Genomic DNA, 18,570 nt, shown 5'->3' with positions numbered 1-18,570 from the left:
AGGCTCTGTCACTGTATGACCTTGAACAAGGTGTTCATTTTCTGTGTGGGGCTCTCAGTTTCCTCACCTGTAAAATGAGGTCGTTTAGATCTCTTCTAACTCTAGAGCTATCCTATAAGATACTATCTGACCGTATCTTATCTCCTATAAGACATAAGATAATATCCTATAGTATCACGTCCTATAAGACGCTATCTGACCCTCAGTTTTCCCACCCGTAATAATAATAGCTAGGACTTATATAGAGCCTTTTAAGCTTGTATAAAGCACTTTACCAATTTCTCTCATTTGATCTTTGCAACAATCCTTGGAAGTAGGTGCATTTTACAGATAAAAAAAATAGCCTAAAAGCCATTAAATGAGAATGAGATGGCTTTTGAGATCCCTTTCCACTCTAAATCGATGATTCCATGATCCTCCAGGTCACTTTGCCTCTCTGGACTTCAATTTCCTCATTAGGGAAATGAGGGGATTAGACTAGCTGTCTCTGGGATCTAGCTCTAGGATTCCATAACTGATGGGCAAAGTCATTTCTTTGTGAAAGATGTGCTGATGCTGTCTTTGTTTTCTTGTGTTTCTCCAAGATGAGCAGAGTTAGCGAGTCAGAAATCAGCAGATTTGTGAGTGCTCTCTATTTCCTTTTAAGGCTGTAATGTCCTATTATTAATCTTTCTGGGCCTCAGTTTCCCCATCTGTAATAATAATAGCTAAGAGTGATATATAACCCTTTAAGGTTTATAAGGAGGGAAGTCCTGACGAATCCCCCCTCTTGTTTTTCTCTGGCCTGTCTCCACCACAGGCCTCGGATCCCCACCTCTTATCCCTCTCCAGCCTCTCAGGCCCCGCTCCTCCAGCTTATACCCCTTGTCTCCTCCCTCCCCCACAGCTATGACGTGGTGTTCGCCTCTGGCCCCAGAGAACTCCTGAAGAAGTTCCGACAGGCCAAGAGCCGGGTGGTCTTCTCAGCTGAGGAGCTCATCTATCCTGACCGGAGGCTAGAGATCAAGTATCCCCAGGTCCATGATGGGAAGAGATTCTTAGGCTCTGGAGGTAAGGAACAAGGGAGTCCTTCTGCCGGTGATGATCACAAACTGGGCCACGTCCTAACAGTTTCTGGGATTGGACCCTGGACTGGGAATCAGGAAGCCTGAGTTTGAATCCCGCCTGGGAGACTCTCTATGATCTTCGGCATTTCTCCGGCCCTTAGTTTCCTCATCTGTAAAATGGATGATGTTCCCTGTGGGATCTGGCTCTGGGATTTTATGAGGTAGCCCCACTCAGATTATGTCTAAGGCTATTTTAGGGCACAGTAATGGAGCTCAGGAGCCCAGGACGAGAATGGTAACAGGCTCACCATACTCTATTCCAGCATATTGATAAGCTTGTGTGCTGTAGGAGAGCCGCTGGGACCAAGGCGGGCCTCAAGTCCCTGTCCCATAAGGATCAATAGAAAGAACTCAGAATGCTGAGTTTGTAGAAGAAAAGGCATAGAATGGGCACAATTGGTGCCCTCAAGTTTTAAGGCTGCTCTGTGGGAGGGGGATAACACTTGTCCTGTGTGGCCCCAAGGGGGTGGAGGCTGCAAAGGGGCAGATTTGGGTATGTCAGGTCACACTGCCTAAGACTGAGAGTTTTCCCAAAGGGGCGGTGGGCCCTTCCCCACTGGGAGGCTCCAAGCAGAGATGGCAGGACCACTTTTTGGGACAGTGGAGATGGCATGATGGGGCTCAATGGCCCTTGGCATTGCTGCCAGCTCTGGGGCTCTCTGAGGGTTTTCTGAACCAATTGGGTTCTTTGGGAAATTTGTAAAAAAGGAATGTTATCGGACATGGAGTATTCCTACACGAGGTGAGCTGACCGGGGAGGAAAGAGGTTGGGTCTCCATCCACACCCTTTCCCCCTTGTTTCCCTCCCAGGCTTCATTGGCTACGCCCCAAACTTGAGCAAGATGGTGGCCAGCTGGGACGGCCAGGACAGTGACAGTGACCAGCTCTTTTACACCAAGATCTTCTTAGACCCGGAACAGAGGGTAAGAGAACACTGGGGAAGGAAGCTGTTCTTGCTGGATTCTCAGGGGGAGGTCGCTTTGGGCCAGCACCCTCGGGCCTCATTACAGGACTGCCACTCCAGGCAGTCCTGTGCCAGTCACTTCCTCGCTGGGGAGGGCGAGAGTGGGAGACCCTGGGCCAGTAAGGGGGGGGTCCTGGGCTGCTGGCCAGCTTGGTTTTCCCTCCTCTGAAGGAGAAGATCAACATCACTCTGGACCATCGCTGCCGAATCTTCCAGAACCTGGATGGAGCCTTAGGTGAGTGAGTGGGGCAGGGAGGAAGGTGATCCTGCAGGACCCCGTACCCCTTGGAGGGAAGGGGGAAATGAGGACATACACACACACACACACACACACACACACACACACACACACACACACACACACACACACTACACAACACATCCCTGCACTCTGAAAGTCTTCCTAACAAGGAGAAAGTGCTGGGTCCAGAGTCAAGAAGACCTGAGTTCAAATATTGGCTTAGATACTTTGTACCTGTGAGTGAATCAGCAATCATTTAGCTTCCCTGAGCCTGTTTCTTCATCTGTAAAATGGGATAATAATAGTAATATCACATCCCTCACAGGGTGGTTGGGAGGATTCGGTGAGATAATAGATCTAGACTACAGGCGAGCTATTTTTAATCTTATTATCTTTAATAATATTATCCTTGTTAAAGAGAGAATACTATAATTGAAATGAATAGATTCCAGCTCTACCACTCTTTTAACTATGTGATTTGGAGCAAACCACATCACGCCTGTGAGGCTCCCTTAAAGTGATTTTTAAACTTTAAAGTATTACATAAATGCTAAAGGACTGAACCTCCCAGAGAAGGAAACTCCCTTCACCAACACAGGTTAATTTTTCTCTATAACTCACAGGCTTAAAGAGTTAACTAGAGCATTGGATGGTTAAATGATTTACCCAAGTTCACACAGCCAGGATGAGTCAGAAGCAGGACTAGAATCCAGATCTTCCTACCTAGCAGACTCTCCATGTACTAACCATGCTGCTTTTTGTAGAAATGGTGGGAATCATCATCACCATCATTTCCATAAAGTGGAAATCAGCAGCTTGGCTCCCTGGGTAGCTGGCTTTATACTAATTAAATTGCAGATTTAATTCCAATTTGCAATCCCAATCTTTAAGTAGAGATTATAAGAATTTGAGCTCATGTACTTCCATGAGGTTTACAAGGATATTTCCTCCCAACAGCCCAGTAGTTTAGAGATGAACAGACTAAGATTCAGATCAAATTACTGACCTATGATTATATAGTTACTAAATGTGAGAGGCAAGATGAGTCCAGGATTTCTTATTTGACCTCAGGCCCGGTTTCTAATACAAAATGGGGTTTTTGGTGATATTTATCACTCCCTTTAAAATAGCGTTATTGAGAGGAAATATAAATGAATAGATTAAGACTTAGATCAAATTACTGACCTGTGATCACATGGTTATTAAGTACAAGAGGCAAGTTTTGAATCCAGTACTTTTCAATCTCAGATCCTGCTTATAGTATAAAATAGGATCCTCAGTAATATTCATCACTCCCTTTATAGGGTTATTAAGAGGAAATATAGACAAATGGACTAAGATTTAAACCAAATTACTGACCTATGATCACATGATTATTAAGTATAAGAGAGGTTTTTGAATCCCGGACTTTTTAACCTCAGGTCCTGTTTATAGTACAAAATAGGATGTTCAGTAATATTTATCCCTCTCTTTATAGGGTTATTGAGAGGATAATGCTTTGTCACCTTGAAAGTGATGTATAAATGTAGATTTTTATGATTATTTTTAACAGAGAGGTTCTGGGGCACAGATTAGAATACTTTGTGTATAGAGAGCATATTATACATTTCATAATTTTTATCGCATGTTTATAAACTCTAGTTCTTGAATCCCCAAATCTCTGAGATGGCAGTGAGAGGAGCATTGCTCTCACTTGGACAGATGAGGAAATTGAAGCTCGGGAAAGCAGCATGCTTTTCCCAGTGTCCCACAGTGAGTGGAAGGACATGTCCTGGGTACACTGATTTCTGAATGGCCCTGGGAACCAAGAGAGTAGCGATGCCCTTCCTCCGGGGCTTCTGCTCTGGTTTCCCGAGAAGATCCGGAAGCCCCCAGCGCTCTCCCCAGGACCACAAGCAGGCGATAACCTGGGCTGTGATTTCTAGATGAGGTGGTACTCAAGTTCGAGACGGCTCAAGTCCGAGCGAGGAACCTGGAGTACGACACCCTGCCCGTCCTGATACACGGCAATGGGCCCACCAAGGTAGGACATCCCTGGCTTGGGTCAGACCAAGATTCTGCCCTTCCTTCCTCCTGTGCTTGGAGCTGCCCTGTGTGTTTAGCCTGTGCTTTTCGTGTTTCATCTTCTGTCTCCATTCTGCCATCTCAGCCTTGGCTGGGGAAATGAACCTCACTGAGGGTGGGGAATTCATGCCCTATCTGCATGTAAAAGACCTCACAGACACAGAGAAAAAGCTCCTAGAGCTCATACCCAGGCTCCAGGCTGTTTGTCCTGCAGCACAGATGGCCTGCACGGAATTATTCCAGGCCCCTGGGCCTGGCACATAGTGAGTGTTTAATAAATGCTGGCTGACTTATTAACTCTGTACTCTTTCATCCGCCGACCTGCCGCTGAGATCTCCTGTATGCATTGCCTCCATCTAAATTAAAATGTGAGCTTTTGGAGGGCAGGAGCCTTCGTGCTTTTCTGTTTCAGCATTTCTCAGAGTACTTTGCGCAGTGTAAGTGCTGATTAATCCATTCATTCTCCCCCTCATTCCTTCCTTCATCCATCCATCCATTCATTCTCTGCCTCCGTCAAACAAAGGCTTCTGGGATCAAGTGACTTAGAGCGATTAAGGTACCAGAGAATATCTGGGAAAAGGAAATCTAATTAGCAACGGTAGAATGACATCCTTCCGAGAGCAGTTTGCAGATTCACCGAGCAGAGATGGTCCATTTCTAGAGCAGAGAACCCCAGCCCGCTTTGGGTATCCTCATTTATCTCAAAGGTTTGGGGTCAGATTTTGCCAGAAATCCTACAAATGGCATTATTTTGAAAGGTGGAGACAGAAGGATAGTAATTCAACTACACAATACCAGAGATGTGACTCCTACATAGGGATTTTTTTAAACAAATTATCTTATTTTCATTGAGGGCAGCTAGGTGGTGCAATGGATAATGTGCTGGGTCTGGAGTTAGGAAAACCTGAGTTCAAAGTCAGTTTTTCTAGCTGTGTGACCCTAAACTGCTATCTGCCTCAGTTTCCTTAACTATAAGATGGGGATAATAATAATGTTATTTGTATTGTTATGAGGACAGATGAGATAATATTTATAAAGCTTCCATTACAATCTTTGACATATCATAGGTGCTTTATAAAAGCTTAACTCTCTTCACACATGCTTTTTAAAAAATTTTTTGCATATGGCCCTCCTCTTTCCCCAACACAAGGAGCCATCCTTTGTAACAAAAAAAATAAATAAATAAAAAAGAAAGGAAAAAAAAAACAATTGAGTGAAGCTAGCTAGCGTATTGGTTGCCCAGGTTTGTATTTATTTATGAAGGTGGGGAAGAAGAGAGAGGAAGAGGAGGTGGGGAGAGGGATGCTGAGCCCCCTTCTGTTTTGTAGCTCCAGTTGAATTATCTGGGGAACTACATCCCTCGATTTTGGACTTTCGAGACGGGCTGCACCGTGTGTGATGAGGGCCTGCGGAGCCTGAAAGCCATTGGGGTAAGGCACCTAGACACTGGGGAAAGGGGGCTCCCTCTGGGGTTAGAAGGGGCTTCGAGGCCAGTAAGCAGATCTGGGGCTCAAGCCCTAGGAAGTAAGCAGGTTTCCTTAGTGCTGAGCAAGCTGTAGGACAGTCAGGTCTTTAGGATACCAGACGGACAAGTCTCTACAGAGACAGTGGTCCCCAGGACAAGGTTCTGGCTTGCAGAGATGCTGTGCGAAGTGCACAGACAAGAGGGGAAGTGGCCCCTGACCCTATGGAGCGGGGACTGCTTCAGTTCATATCCACAATGTATTCCGGGGTAGGGGGATGCTGCTGGTTGGGGTATGCAGGAATGTTGGGATGGAGACTGCTGTGAGGAGCCAGGAAACCTGGGTTCCAGGTCTGTGCCTGCTAATGACTCCCTGTGGGACCCTGGCCAAGATCTTACCCTTCGCTGAGCCTCCGTTTCCCCAACTGTAAAAGAAAGTTTGATTTGATTTGAGTCAAAGGGTACTTCCCGCTCTCTCTTTGTTGCCTTTTAGGAAAAGGCCAGAGGACCAGCAGGTGGTCCCAGTTATCCCATACAGTATAGCTGCAGCCCAGGCTTTTCTGGTAGCTGAGGCTCCTGGGTTCTGCCTCCAGCTTCCCCCTTCCCCCATCTGGCCTTTGAAGCCAGGTGGGTCCCCCCCATTCCCTCTGTGTGAGGGTCTCCCCCTCCATGCATGGCTCAGAGGAAGCTGGGTATGAGGGGAGGGGTTTGCGGAATCCCCTCATCTTGATGCTCACAGCCGCCTCCTCCTCCTACAGGATGAAGCTCTGCCCTCAGTCCTCATCGGAATTTTCATAGAACAGCCGACTCCGTTCCTCTCCCTGTTCTTCAAGAGGCTTCTGAACCTCCGCTACCCCCGGAAACGGCTTCGACTCTTCATACACAATCACGTGAGCAGTGGGCTCCAGGTGGATGCATCCAGGGCATTCAGGGCAGCAGATGCCCGCCAGGGGCACGAGGGAGGGGCTGGGAATGAGCTCCTGAGGGCTTGTGCTCTTTCCTGAGTCAGACTGTTAATGCCCCCTGTCTGGATACCCGGATGCATAAGGCTGGGCTCGCCAAGTGCTCTGTGGGTCTCATCCACTGTTCCGTGGGTCCTGTCCCTGCTCATCCCTGCTCATCCCCTACCCTGCAACCTCCTGCCACTAGACAGAATGCCTTCCATTGTGTCTGATGGGGCAGGGGGATTGAACCCCCTCCCCCCATCCTAGCCCCTCCCTCTCCCTTCCAGGAGGAGCACCATGAAGCCCAGGTGGAGCAGTTCATAGCAGACCATGGCAGTGAGTACCACACGGTCAAGCTGGTGGGACCGGAGCAGCGTGTGAGGGGCGCCGATGCCCGGAACATGGGCGCGTGAGTCTGGGAAGGGAGGTGGGACCGGGCAGCGGCTTCTCGGCTTCCTGGACGTAGACCAGCCTGAGTTTGGTGCCGTGCATAAAGCACTACATTTGGGCTTAAAGGGTTCAGATCCTAGCTTTGTCACTTCTTGTGTGACTTTAGTCCCCTGGGCCTCAGGCTCCCCATCTAGAAAATGGGTATAATCCCTGACCTGCTCCTCACAGGGATATCATGAGATGATTTGAGAAAACATAAAATAAAAAAAAAAAAAGAAAAAAGCATAAAACGACTCATGGGTGCCAGAAATTATTATTGATTAGGAATTGGTGACCTTGCTGAGCCCAGCAGGTACCTGGAGAGCCAAACATGGGGAGGAGGAGTACAAAGTTCTTGGTAAATGTGACACGACAAAGAAAATAAATGGGCTGACTCATAAAGGGAGACATTTTCCTCCCTACATTCATGTATCCAAATGCCATCAGCATTCACAGTCACACAGGATGGTAGATTTAGAGAGAGAAGGCACCCCTAAGGCCATCAAGTGGGGTTTTACAGATAAGGAAACTAAAGGAGAGAGAGAGAAAGAGACAGAGAGAGAGAGAGAGAGAGAGAGAGAGAGAGAGAGAGAGAGAGAGAATGAGAATGACTCTCCCAGAATCACTCAGATAATAAGGGTCTGAGGTAGGATATAAATCCAGGACTTCCTAATGCAATATAAATAATAAATAAAAGACATAGATCTATGGGGGAGCTGAAATGTGATTTGACTAATGTCTCTACTAAAAAACAGATTGTAGAAATAATATAGCATGTCTTTAAAAATAACAATACCAGAAATAACAATCTAGCAAAGTAGTCAAATAATTGTCAGAGCTAAGGCAGAGAAACGAATTTATATTCCTGAAAAAAGGAAGAGAAAAATAGATGAGAGGGAATAGGAAAGAAGAGAAGAGAAAGAGGCAAAAAAGAAGCAACTTAAGGTTAGAAGAGATCTGAAAGGTCCTGTAATCTAATCCCCCCATTTTACAGATGAAGAAACTGAATCCCAGGGAAGTTGTGAGTTGCTCAGGATCAAACAGCTAGTAAGTAGCAAAGCCATCAAGTTTAAGGAAAAAGATAGAAAAATAGAAAAGATAGAAGAAAAAATGAAATAAGTAGAGAAGATAGGCAAAAAAAAAAAAGAAAAAAGTGGAGAAGATAAAAAAGAAAGAAAAAAGAAGTAGAGAAGATGGAAGAAAAAGAAAAAAGATAGCAAAAAAAAGAAGAAAAATGATAGAACTAGAAAAGATTCTAGAAGAAAAGGAAAGAAAAAAAGATAAAAGTAGAGAAGAAAGAAGAAAGAAAAAAGAAGTAGAAAAGATAGAAGGGAAAATATAAGTAAAAAAAATGAAAGAGAGAAAGAAAACAGAAACAGAGAAGATAGGAGAAAAGGAAGAAAAAAGTAAAAGAAATAGAATAAAAAAGATAGAAGTAGAGAAAATGGAAAGAAGGAAAGAAAACACAGGGTCTCTGGAGGATGCCCAAAGCAGATTCTCCTGGTCAGCAAGTCTGGGCTAGTTGGGCATTCGGGCACCAAGGACAGCGGCATGGAAGGGAGTCTTGGTTTTCCCAGCCCTGACCCCGCCTTCTCTCTCCCCACAGGGACCTGTGTCGGCAGGACCGAGACTGTACCTATTACCTGAGCATGGATGCTGAGGTGGCCCTGACCAACCCAGATGCCCTCCGTCTTCTGATCGAGCAGAACAAGTGAGAAGCCCCTTCCCCCCTGCCCCTGTCCGGTCCCTGCCCTCAGAGGGACAGGGGGAGGCAGTAGCACCCCATCCTCCCAAACATGGCCCTCCTCCTATTCCCCTGTTACCTGCCACTGGGTGGTCTCTGGGGTCCTGACCCGTGCTGGTAAAAGGAGTTTCCTCTGCACCAATGAAATCCCAAACCATCTCTAGCCTTTATATTTTAACTTCTGTACATTTTGTTTCCTCTATTGGAATATGTCTCTTACGTCATTTATGCTCTTGTATCCCCATCACCTCGGCTGGTGGGTGCTTAAATGCTTATTGATGGTTTGTAAGCATTTATTAAGTACCTACTTTATGGCAGCCATTGTATAAGTAATTTTCAGAGGGGGATAACCCCCATTGGGGAGTATCAGGAAAGGCTTTCTGGAGGAAGTAGCACTAGAACTGAACTTTATAGATTAGAAAGCAACTTAGCAGCTCAGAGTAGTCTAAACTCAGCAGATTGGATTTCCACACTAAATCCAGCATTGTTATGGTGAATCCCCCAGAAGCAGGGAAGACTACCATGTCTCCTAAAGAGGGATGGACCAGCTCAGGTTGATAGTGGGACAGGTTTAGGCTCTCCTGAGAGAGTGGGGTCAGACCTGTGAGTCCAGGATCAAATACAGATTGAGGCTTTTGGGGGGAAATGTCTGGAGGACTGGGGGATGAAACAATTCTGGAAGGATCTCAAGTCATATTCTCCAGAAATGTAAAATATTGATATTCTTATAGGAATATAACCCAATTAAATAAATCATTGTTAGTTTGCATTTATTGCAGAAGAGTTGCCAAATGTCTTTATGGATATTTGGCACTCCATGACTTATCTCGACATTACCCCATTCAGAGCCCAGACTGACCTAAATTATTGCTTGCCCCAAGCGTTTTGGCGCTTAGAGATCCCTGGCTGGGAAAGGCCTCTGGGGTCCCTTGGCGTTGGCCCTGTGGGAGTAGTGGAGGGGCCATAATGCCGTAGTCATTGTGCTGCTGGTGGGTTGAGCCTGGGATTCACCGCCTTCTCTCTCTTGGAAGGCTGCTTCGGCCCCTCACGGAGAGAGAGTGGGGGGCTCTGTTTTCTCCCGGCACGCTGATTTGTTGACTTTCCCCTTTCCCCTTTGCCTAGAGCTGTCATCGCTCCCTTGGTGATCCGGGCAGGGAGGCTGTGGTCCAACTTCTGGGGGGCCCTGAGTGCTGATGGTTTCTACGCCCGCTCCGAAGACTACGTGGACATCGTCCAAGGGCGACGTGTGTGAGTGTCTGCCTCCTGAACTGTTCTCTCAGTGGGAGAAAGTAGCCTTTTATTTGAGAGGCTAAAAAGCTATATGGCCCTCAAGTCTCCATTAACCTTGTTGCATTTAGCAATGCTTTGGCAAGAGAGAATTCAGTGTGCAGGGAAGAAGTCGTCCAGCAGAAAATGCACTGGGTCTGGGAACCATCTGTAGGTTCTCAAGCATGCTATTCTCTCTCTCTTAGCCTCAGTTTTTTAATCTGTAAAAAGGGGAAGTGGACTAAATGTGGAGGGCACTAAATCCAGCAAAGGGCTTCCAAGGGAGGATGGGAATTTTCCATTCAGGAAGCTCCCCAGAAACAAGACTAGGAGATGATGTGATAATTGTATGGGCCACTACATGGAGCCATGTCTGGTCTGGAGTCCTTCTGTTCAAATGCAGCTTCAGATAGTTCCTACCTGTATGACCTTGAGCAGGTCATTTAACCCTGTTTGCCTCAGTTTCCCCATCTGTCAAATGAGCTACAGAAGGAAGTGGCAAACCACTCCGATATCTCTGTCAAAAAAAAATCCCAAGTGGAGTCACAGAGTCAAATGGTTGAAAATGATTCTTCAAAAACATAGTATGATGGAAATAACTGTGATCTTCCAGTCAGAAGACTTGGGTTCAAATTCCATCTCTGAATCTTACAGCTATGCAAATCTTGGGCAAAGTGGTTTCCTTTCTGGACTTTAGCTTCCTCACCTGGAAGTGATCCAATCGAATTAGATGGCTTCCAAGGGTCCCTTCCAGCTTTAAATCTAGAACTTTAGCACCTAGGTTTGAATCCCAGTGGAGTCATTTACTATCTTGGGAAAAATCACTCAAACTTGGATCCCAACTGGCTAATCCCCTCCTCTCACTGATGAGGAAAATTGTACCAGGAGGTTGAGCTAAGCTGTCTGAGACACACGGATAGCAAACAGCCACGTCAGTCTTCCCACTTCAAACTGGGCGCTGCCATACTGCTCATCCCTCAGTTTTGCACATCTGTAAAATGGGGATAATGATAAAGGTACCATCCTCTATTTACAGGGTTGTTGTGAGGAAAGTGTTTGGTAAACCTTGAGAAACTACATAAATATGGGGTTTTCATCATTGTTGATCACTGACTGGGGACCTCAGAGACCATCCAATCAGACTGTTTTATGTTAAGTGAACTATTTAAGGTCACAGGAAGGTATGGACATCAGAGTGGGATTTGAATCCACATCCTCTGGTTCCAAATCCTGCAGAGGCACCTATTGCATTCTCATGCATACCTAAGCTTGGAGGAAGAAAAGAATTATGGGAGGTAGTGATGGGGATGGTTGTGGGGATGAATTCAACCAGGAGATAAAATAGAGAGTTTGGAGTGTAGTATAGTTTAGCTGAATGTAGAGTACATAATAATAACAATACTACTATTGGTCATAATGACAATGATAATTGCTCCTGATCATAGCTAGTATTTATTTATTTATTATTAAATTTTTTTCTTTGCTGAGGCACTTGGGGTTAAGTGACTTGCCCAAGGTCACATAGCCAGGAAGTGTTAAATGTCTGAGACCAGATTTGAACTCAAATCCTCCTGACTTCAGGGCTGTGCTCTATCCACCATTATTTATATATTTTAAGGTTTGCAAAGTACTTTATCTCATTGAATGTTATCTCATCTGAGAGACTGACTCTGTGACCTTATAGTTGCTATTATTATTCCCATTTTATAGATAAGGAAACTGAGACTGAGAGAGATTAAGTCATTTGCCCAAGATCACACAGCTAGTGAAAATCTGAGGGAGCATTTGAACTCACTGAACTGCCAGTCTAATTTTCTGTCCCCTCTAGGCTAGGGGGACAGAATCCAGGCTTAGAGGTCACTCGGTTTTTAAATAGTGGGTTTCAGAGGAAGGGAGTAAAGGAAACAGGGAACCCCCAGGTGGTTTTGTGGGGTCATGGCCCCAGATTGGAAACTGTGGCTTTGAGAGTGATTGCGTCCCCCGCCTCCCCTCTCTTGCTTTGTCTCCTAGTGGCGTCTGGAACGTCCCCTACATCTCCAACATCTACCTGATCAAAGGCAGCACCTTGCGGGGCGACCTGCAGCAGAAGGACCTATTTCACAGCAGCAAGCTGGACGCTGACATGGCTTTCTGCTCCAACGTCCGCGAGCAGGTCAGTGTATAATATGGTAGAACAGATAGAATGCTGAGCTCGGAGCTAGGATTTGGATCCTGCCCCTGGCACTTACCAGCTATGGTAAGCTTCTCCAAGACTTGGTTTTCTCATCTATTAAAGGGGAATAATAATAGTATCTACCCTAAAAGGGTTGTGAGGATGCAATCCAGTAAACATTTATTAAGTGCCTACTATGTTCTGAAAACTGCGCTAAGTGCTGGGGAGAAATTAATAAAGAGAAAGCGGTCCCTGCTTTCAAGAAGCTTTTAATCTAAGGGAGAAACAAAGCAAAAAAGGAGGCAGGGTCAGAGTTGGGGGGATGCAGGGGAACTAGAAGTGCCCAGTGAGGAGGTACCTTGTTCTATGGAGTTGAGCCAGGTAGAGCTGCAGATGCAAAAAGTGCAATTTCCACGCTGTCTAAAGGAAGGCATTGGGAGGAGTTTGGTACTGAGCCCTCCAGACAGGAGACGGAATAGAGTTTGGAGTGTAACTGGTAGTACAGTTTGGGGGTAGAGGGAAGCAGTCATCAAGGCTCGAGTTGGCTCCTTGGTGGTGAACTCAGAAGGGATGAGCTGGTCCAGGCAGGGCAGCAGGTGCCAAGAAGGGAGAGGATGAGAGGGGGGATAACCTATTTAGCCACATTCTCCGGGAATCGAGACGGTTACAGCTGGCAATCGGCCTGAGTGCCGGACGAAACAGTGAGTAAAATAAATATAAGTGGGACCAGGCGAGTTCAAGCTCACATCTCGAACTGACATGTTTTTCTTTGTTATATATTATAGAAGTGCCAGAAAACCACAGAAAGTATAACTAAGACCACGCCGTTTCCTTGTTCCATTAGTCAAGGTCCATCCTGTTATTTATTTTCATTTTTTTAAGCACCCTGTTTAAAAAATGCACTCGGGTCTTGTCAACTGTCAGGAAATAATCCAAGAGCTCAGATAGGAGTTATCAACTAGGAAACCAGCCTTGCCAAGTCTCCCAAAGTCCTCCGAGAGCCTCGCCTTGTTTCAGCCTAACAAATGCCTTATGGCAGGCTCCCCAAGGTTACAGAGGAGGAGCCTTCCTGTATTGATAAAAGGAATATTTTCATTTGGAAGTTCTTTATACCCCCAAGTGAGATCATAGGTCCAGGTCCTTTCCCCATGTAAATATAAATTATTGTTCTTATTTCAGGGTTGTAAATAGGAATCGTCATTGTTCTTATTTCGGAGTGGTTGTTAGAACCCAGAGTATGAGCAATCTGTAAAACCCTCCTACATAAATGTCAGCTATAATCATGACTGTTCTGTGAGTCTTAAAGTCCAGAATTCTAAAGCCATCATTGAAACTCACATTGATATAGTGCTTGAAAGCTTGCAAAGTGTTTTTACGAATTAAATGATTAGCCCCTCATAACAACCCTTCGGAGCAGGGGCCAGAGCACACTAGACAGAGAAGGCGTCTATTGAGTGTTCACTCTGTGCCAGGAACTTTGCTAAATGCTGGGGACCCAAAACAAGTTTCTGCCTTCAAGAAACTCACGTTCCAATAGAGAAACACAATACCGAGGGAGCCAGGAAGGGAATGGTATCTGGGTTATGGCAGGGAGTGAAGATGGTCAGAAAGTAGCCTGGATGCCCATTTCTAAGCAAGGTGAGATGAAAACCTGCCTATAGAAGTCCTGGGAACGAGGGGCTAAGTCCAGTGGCTAGGGAGGCAGGATGAGGACAGAGGCTGGGAAGAAGCTATGGGAAGGGACTTTAGAAGTCATCCCGACCAGGAAATCTATAGTGCAGCTAGATGCAACAGTGGATAAAGTGCCGGGTCTGGAGTCAAGAGGACACCTCTTCCCGAGTTTAAATACAGCCTCAGATTCTTACTAGGGATGTGACCCTGGGCAAACCACTTCCCCCTGTCTGCCTCAGTTTCCTCATCTGTCAAATGAAGGAAATGGCCAACCCCTCCGGGCTCTCTGCCAAGAAAATCCCAAATGGGATCATGGAGAGTTGGGCACAAGTGAAAATGACAAAGGGCTCACTTCATCCTTTTCCATCCCGCAGAATGTCTTCTTGTTTGTGACCAACCGGCATTCCTTCGGCCGCCTGCTGTCTGTGGACAATTACCAAACAACTCACCTGCACAATGACCTCTGGGAGATCTTCAACAATCCAGAGGTAAGAAAAGGATCAGAACAGGTCAAAAAGAGGGACGCATGGGTTTGGACCCCTCTCCTATTACACACACACACACACACACATCTCTAGAAATGAAAAGGCTGCCCTGGGATAACCTGGTTTTCCTTCTGGTTTTCATGGGGCTCGGACAGAGAAGAGGAGGCCGAGAGAGGGTGGTCACCATTTGCGGGTGGGGGAGACAGCCTGCTCAGTTTCTGAGGAAGGGCCAGTGTTAGTCTTACCTGGGAGGTACCCACCTTTATCAAGCACATTCTCTGTGCTGGGCACTAGGGCCACAAAAGGGGCAAAAAACAGTTCCTGCCCTCAAGGAGCAGGTGGTACGGACAAACAAACTACACCCAGGATAATTAGGGAACCATTATGGGATGGAAGAATGAAGAAGGAGGAGAAAGATTTCCAGGAGAAGCCAGGAGGCCATTGTCCCGTGTTGGCTGTGAGGTTTAAGAGTGGGAAGGTATTAGGAGGGAGCTGTTTTAGGAAAGGCTTTGAATGTCAGGCAGAGGATTTTGTATTTCCTTCCGGATGGGACAGGGGCCCACTGGGGCTTATTGAGTAGGGAGGTGACGGGCTCAGTCCTGCGCTTTAGGAAAATTGCTTTGGTGGCTGAATGGAGGGTGGAAAGATCTGAAGCAGGTGGGAGTCCTGGGTAACTGAGGAGTGAGAAAGGAAAGGGCAGGAGAGCCGCTGCGGGTCCAGAAATGACAAGATTAAAAATGGGGGTGAGGGAGAGGGAGAAGCCCAATTCACCCTTAACCTTGGTGTCTAGTGCTGATTATCTCCCATCAATCCCATGTGTGTCATCTTGTACGAGTCTTGCTGCTTCAAGCCCCAGGACAAAACTATGTCTCTAAGCGCGGAAGCTTGCTAGGGACTCCTCGGCCTAAGAGCTAGTCCTGCGGCCCTTGATCCCAGGTCCTTCCCACAGATTTCCAGGAGCTTTTAAGTGTCACAATCGGAACAGAACGACCTTTGGCAGTGTCCGCGCATGGGTGGGTGCTTTGGACTGAGCTCACTGCTGTGGATAGGGACATAAGCTGGCCACCCTAGCCAGGAAGGGAAGGCGGCTCTTTGGGAGGCTCCTCCACAAGATCAGAGGCCAGACTTGGTTCGGGGAAATTTCCTGCCTCGTCTGCCTTCTATCGATGGCAGGATCCCACTGGTGGATCCGTCCCCTTTTCCTGGCTGGGAAACGAGCCTCTTCTGGGATATTTTTCATTTGATCTTAAACGACGCTTGCAGAGGAGCCCTGGATTTCCCTGGCCTGATTCTTGAATAGAATCCCTGGGCACACAGTGTTGCTTCCCATCACACCCAATGAGTAACCAAAGCATTTTTGTTAATTGGTTGTTAAACACAGTCTGTGCCATTGGCGCAGGAAATTATAGGATAGTCCCTCACTTGTTAGCAGCCAAAACAAAACATAGTTGTTTACATGGCTCCTCCATTTGACTGGGAGCTTCTTGAAGACTATCTTTTTATCTTTGTATTCCCAAATCTTAGCACACAGTTAACAAAATTGACCAATTTATATTAAAAAATAAGAGCCACGCCCTATGCGATAAATGATAAAAAGATATGATCTGTGCCCAAAGGGCTGCAAATTCATGCATATCCTTTGACCTACAAAACTACCACTAGGCATGAATACCAAGAGATTTGGAAAAAACAGGGAAAAAAGGAAAATGACTTAGCTGTACAAAAATATTCATAGCAGCTCTCTTCTCAGGATAAAAAAATTAAAAATTGAAGGGATGCCCATCAATTGGGTAATAAACTGTGGTGTGTGTTTGTGATGGAATAGGGCTCTCTGGGAAATGATGAGCAGGAGGCTCTCAGGAAAAAAAAAAACCTGGAAAATCCTCCATGAACAAAGTGAAAAATACTATAGACAAAGTAATAGCAATGTGCTGGGATGACCAGCTGTAAATAAAAGTTGACTGACTGATTGACCAATGCCAAGGTAACAGGCTTTGAAAAAACGGCAGGCAGAAGTCAGGCTAACGGTGGGCGTAAGTTGGGCTAATGGTGGGCATAAATTGGGCTAACAGTGGGCATAAGTTGGGCTAATGATGGACATAAGTTGGGCTAACAGTGGGCATAAGTTGGGCTAATGGTGGGCATAAATTGGGCTAACAGTGGGCATAAGTTGGGCTAATGGTGGGCATAAATTGGGCTAACAGTGGGCATAAGTTGGGCTAATGGTGGGCATAAGTTGGGCTAACGGTGGGCATAAGTTGAGCTAATGGTGGGCATAAATTGGGTTAGATCATCTGTGAGGTGCCTTCTGATATCACAATTCTGTGAGCTGGGAAAGTGCTCCATTAAAAACCCTGGGCTTTCTTCCACAGGACTGGAAGGAGAAATACATCCATGAGAACTACACAGAGGCCCTCAAGGGGAAGCTGGTGGAGACGGTAAGTTAGCCCCGCTGTGGGGGTGAGCAGCTGTGTAGCAGGGGGAGAGCAGGAGGGAGGGGGAGTCCCAGAGCTGGGGAGCTATTTTGGGTTCTGAGCCAGCACAGATGTGCCTTCCTGCTGTGTCCTGGCGGGGAGCCCACTCCTGCAGGCCAGAAAAAAGCAGGATCCGGTCACGAGGGTGGTTGTCCCCAGTCGTGGCCCACTGATGGGGCTGGGATAAAAGGGCCAGGCTTCTGAGTCTGTAGGGATCAGTCCCATTCCCCTTCTCCAGCCTGTCCCAGACAATCCAGACTGGACGGGTGTCCCCATCACCTCAGCAGGAGGCTTTCTGGACATGGCTTCTGAGCAGAGTCATCAGGGCGGAATGGGTGGCCATGGTGGGATTTGGGGAACAAGTGGGAGCCAGGTATTCACTGGGAAGGAACTAGATCCTTTCCTGACCAGTGTGGATCTCCCCCAAAGGGTCCTCCTTGCCACAGCTCCATGGGAAGCTTGAGACTTAGTAAAGCCATGTTCTTAGTCAGAGGGAGGCAGGGCGACTGGCAGATTTAGGCACAGGCAGTGGGGTGTGGGGGTGGGGATGAGCAATAAAGGATGGAAAAAAGGAAGAAAGCCAATTTACCAAATCCTTCCTTCCTGTTCCCTCCACCCACCCAGACATTCCAGTCCCAAATCCTTTTCTTTCCCCTCTCTTCCTCTGTCCCTCTCTCCCTTTCTCTCTTTCCATCTCTCTCTCTCTCTCTCTCTCTCTCCTGTCCCTTCCTCTTTCCTTTTTCCCTCCTCCTCCTCCTCTCTCTCCCTCCCTCTTTCCTTCGCTATTTCTCTATATTTCTCTCTCCCTCTTTCCTGTCTTTCCCTCTATTGTTTTTGTCCCTTTTTCCCTCTCTTTCCCAGTCTTCAGGCTCTGCCCACACTCATCCCTAACTTTTGGATCTATTCATATGATCTCCCCCTGCCCAAGAATCCTCAATGGTTCCTTCAATCTTTCTGTGTAAAATTCAGATTCTTCTGTCTCACACTGAAGTCCTTTCATAATCTGCCCCTCTGGTCACGCTACCCCCCAACCCCCTTGTCCCCACACATGCTCTGGGCTCCGCCTTCACTCCCCATCTCCTGTGCTTAGAATCCCTGGCTCTCCTACCTGATGCATGTGCCAGATGCCCCCTGCCTAGCCTAGTAACTCTTCCCGGACCCTCCCCTCTCTGAAGCACCCAGATTACATGACCTGCGTAGAATCTTGTGCACCCTTTCCATTACTGGACTGTGAATTCTCAGAGAGCAGAGCCAGTATCTGAGCTAAATTCCATGTATCCCTAACAGCCCAGCCCAGGGCTCTGCCCCCAAAGATACTTAGTAAATGATTGTGGTTGGGGGTCCTGTGTCCCCTAGCCCTGTCCGGATGTGTACTGGTTTCCCATCTTCACGGAGACAGCCTGCGATGAGCTGGTGGAGGAGATGGAACACTTCGGCCAGTGGTCGGCTGGCGACAACAAGGTGAGGGGGACCTCTTCTCCATTCCAGGTCCCTGAGCCAGCACAGATCCCAAGAGGGCAGGCATGGGGGCTGAGCAGGGGGACTGTTGCTAATATAGAGCAAGAGCC

At 46.9% G+C, this 18,570-nt stretch overlaps 1 protein-coding gene across 1 annotated transcript in view; it reads left to right on the top strand.

The window, feature by feature from the left end:
• PLOD1 (procollagen-lysine,2-oxoglutarate 5-dioxygenase 1) overlaps positions 1 to 18,570 on the top strand; it is a 46,745-nt gene that overhangs the window by 20,003 nt on the left and 8,172 nt on the right. The window contains exons 4-16 of the mRNA XM_051988529.1: positions 887 to 1,050; positions 1,917 to 2,029; positions 2,242 to 2,305; positions 4,237 to 4,334; positions 5,704 to 5,805; positions 6,596 to 6,727; positions 7,069 to 7,190; positions 8,817 to 8,921; positions 10,077 to 10,202; positions 12,231 to 12,372; positions 14,418 to 14,531; positions 16,901 to 16,966; positions 18,359 to 18,463. Coding sequence (XP_051844489.1) covers positions 887 to 1,050; positions 1,917 to 2,029; positions 2,242 to 2,305; positions 4,237 to 4,334; positions 5,704 to 5,805; positions 6,596 to 6,727; positions 7,069 to 7,190; positions 8,817 to 8,921; positions 10,077 to 10,202; positions 12,231 to 12,372; positions 14,418 to 14,531; positions 16,901 to 16,966; positions 18,359 to 18,463 — 1,453 coding nt within the window. The remainder of the gene's footprint in view (positions 1 to 886; positions 1,051 to 1,916; positions 2,030 to 2,241; positions 2,306 to 4,236; positions 4,335 to 5,703; positions 5,806 to 6,595; positions 6,728 to 7,068; positions 7,191 to 8,816; positions 8,922 to 10,076; positions 10,203 to 12,230; positions 12,373 to 14,417; positions 14,532 to 16,900; positions 16,967 to 18,358; positions 18,464 to 18,570) is intronic.

Source organism: Antechinus flavipes, chromosome 3, assembly GCF_016432865.1.
Source record: "Antechinus flavipes isolate AdamAnt ecotype Samford, QLD, Australia chromosome 3, AdamAnt_v2, whole genome shotgun sequence".
In the NCBI taxonomy this organism is placed as follows: domain Eukaryota; kingdom Metazoa; phylum Chordata; class Mammalia; order Dasyuromorphia; family Dasyuridae; genus Antechinus; species Antechinus flavipes.
This window is presented reverse-complemented; position numbering and strand designations above follow the sequence as displayed.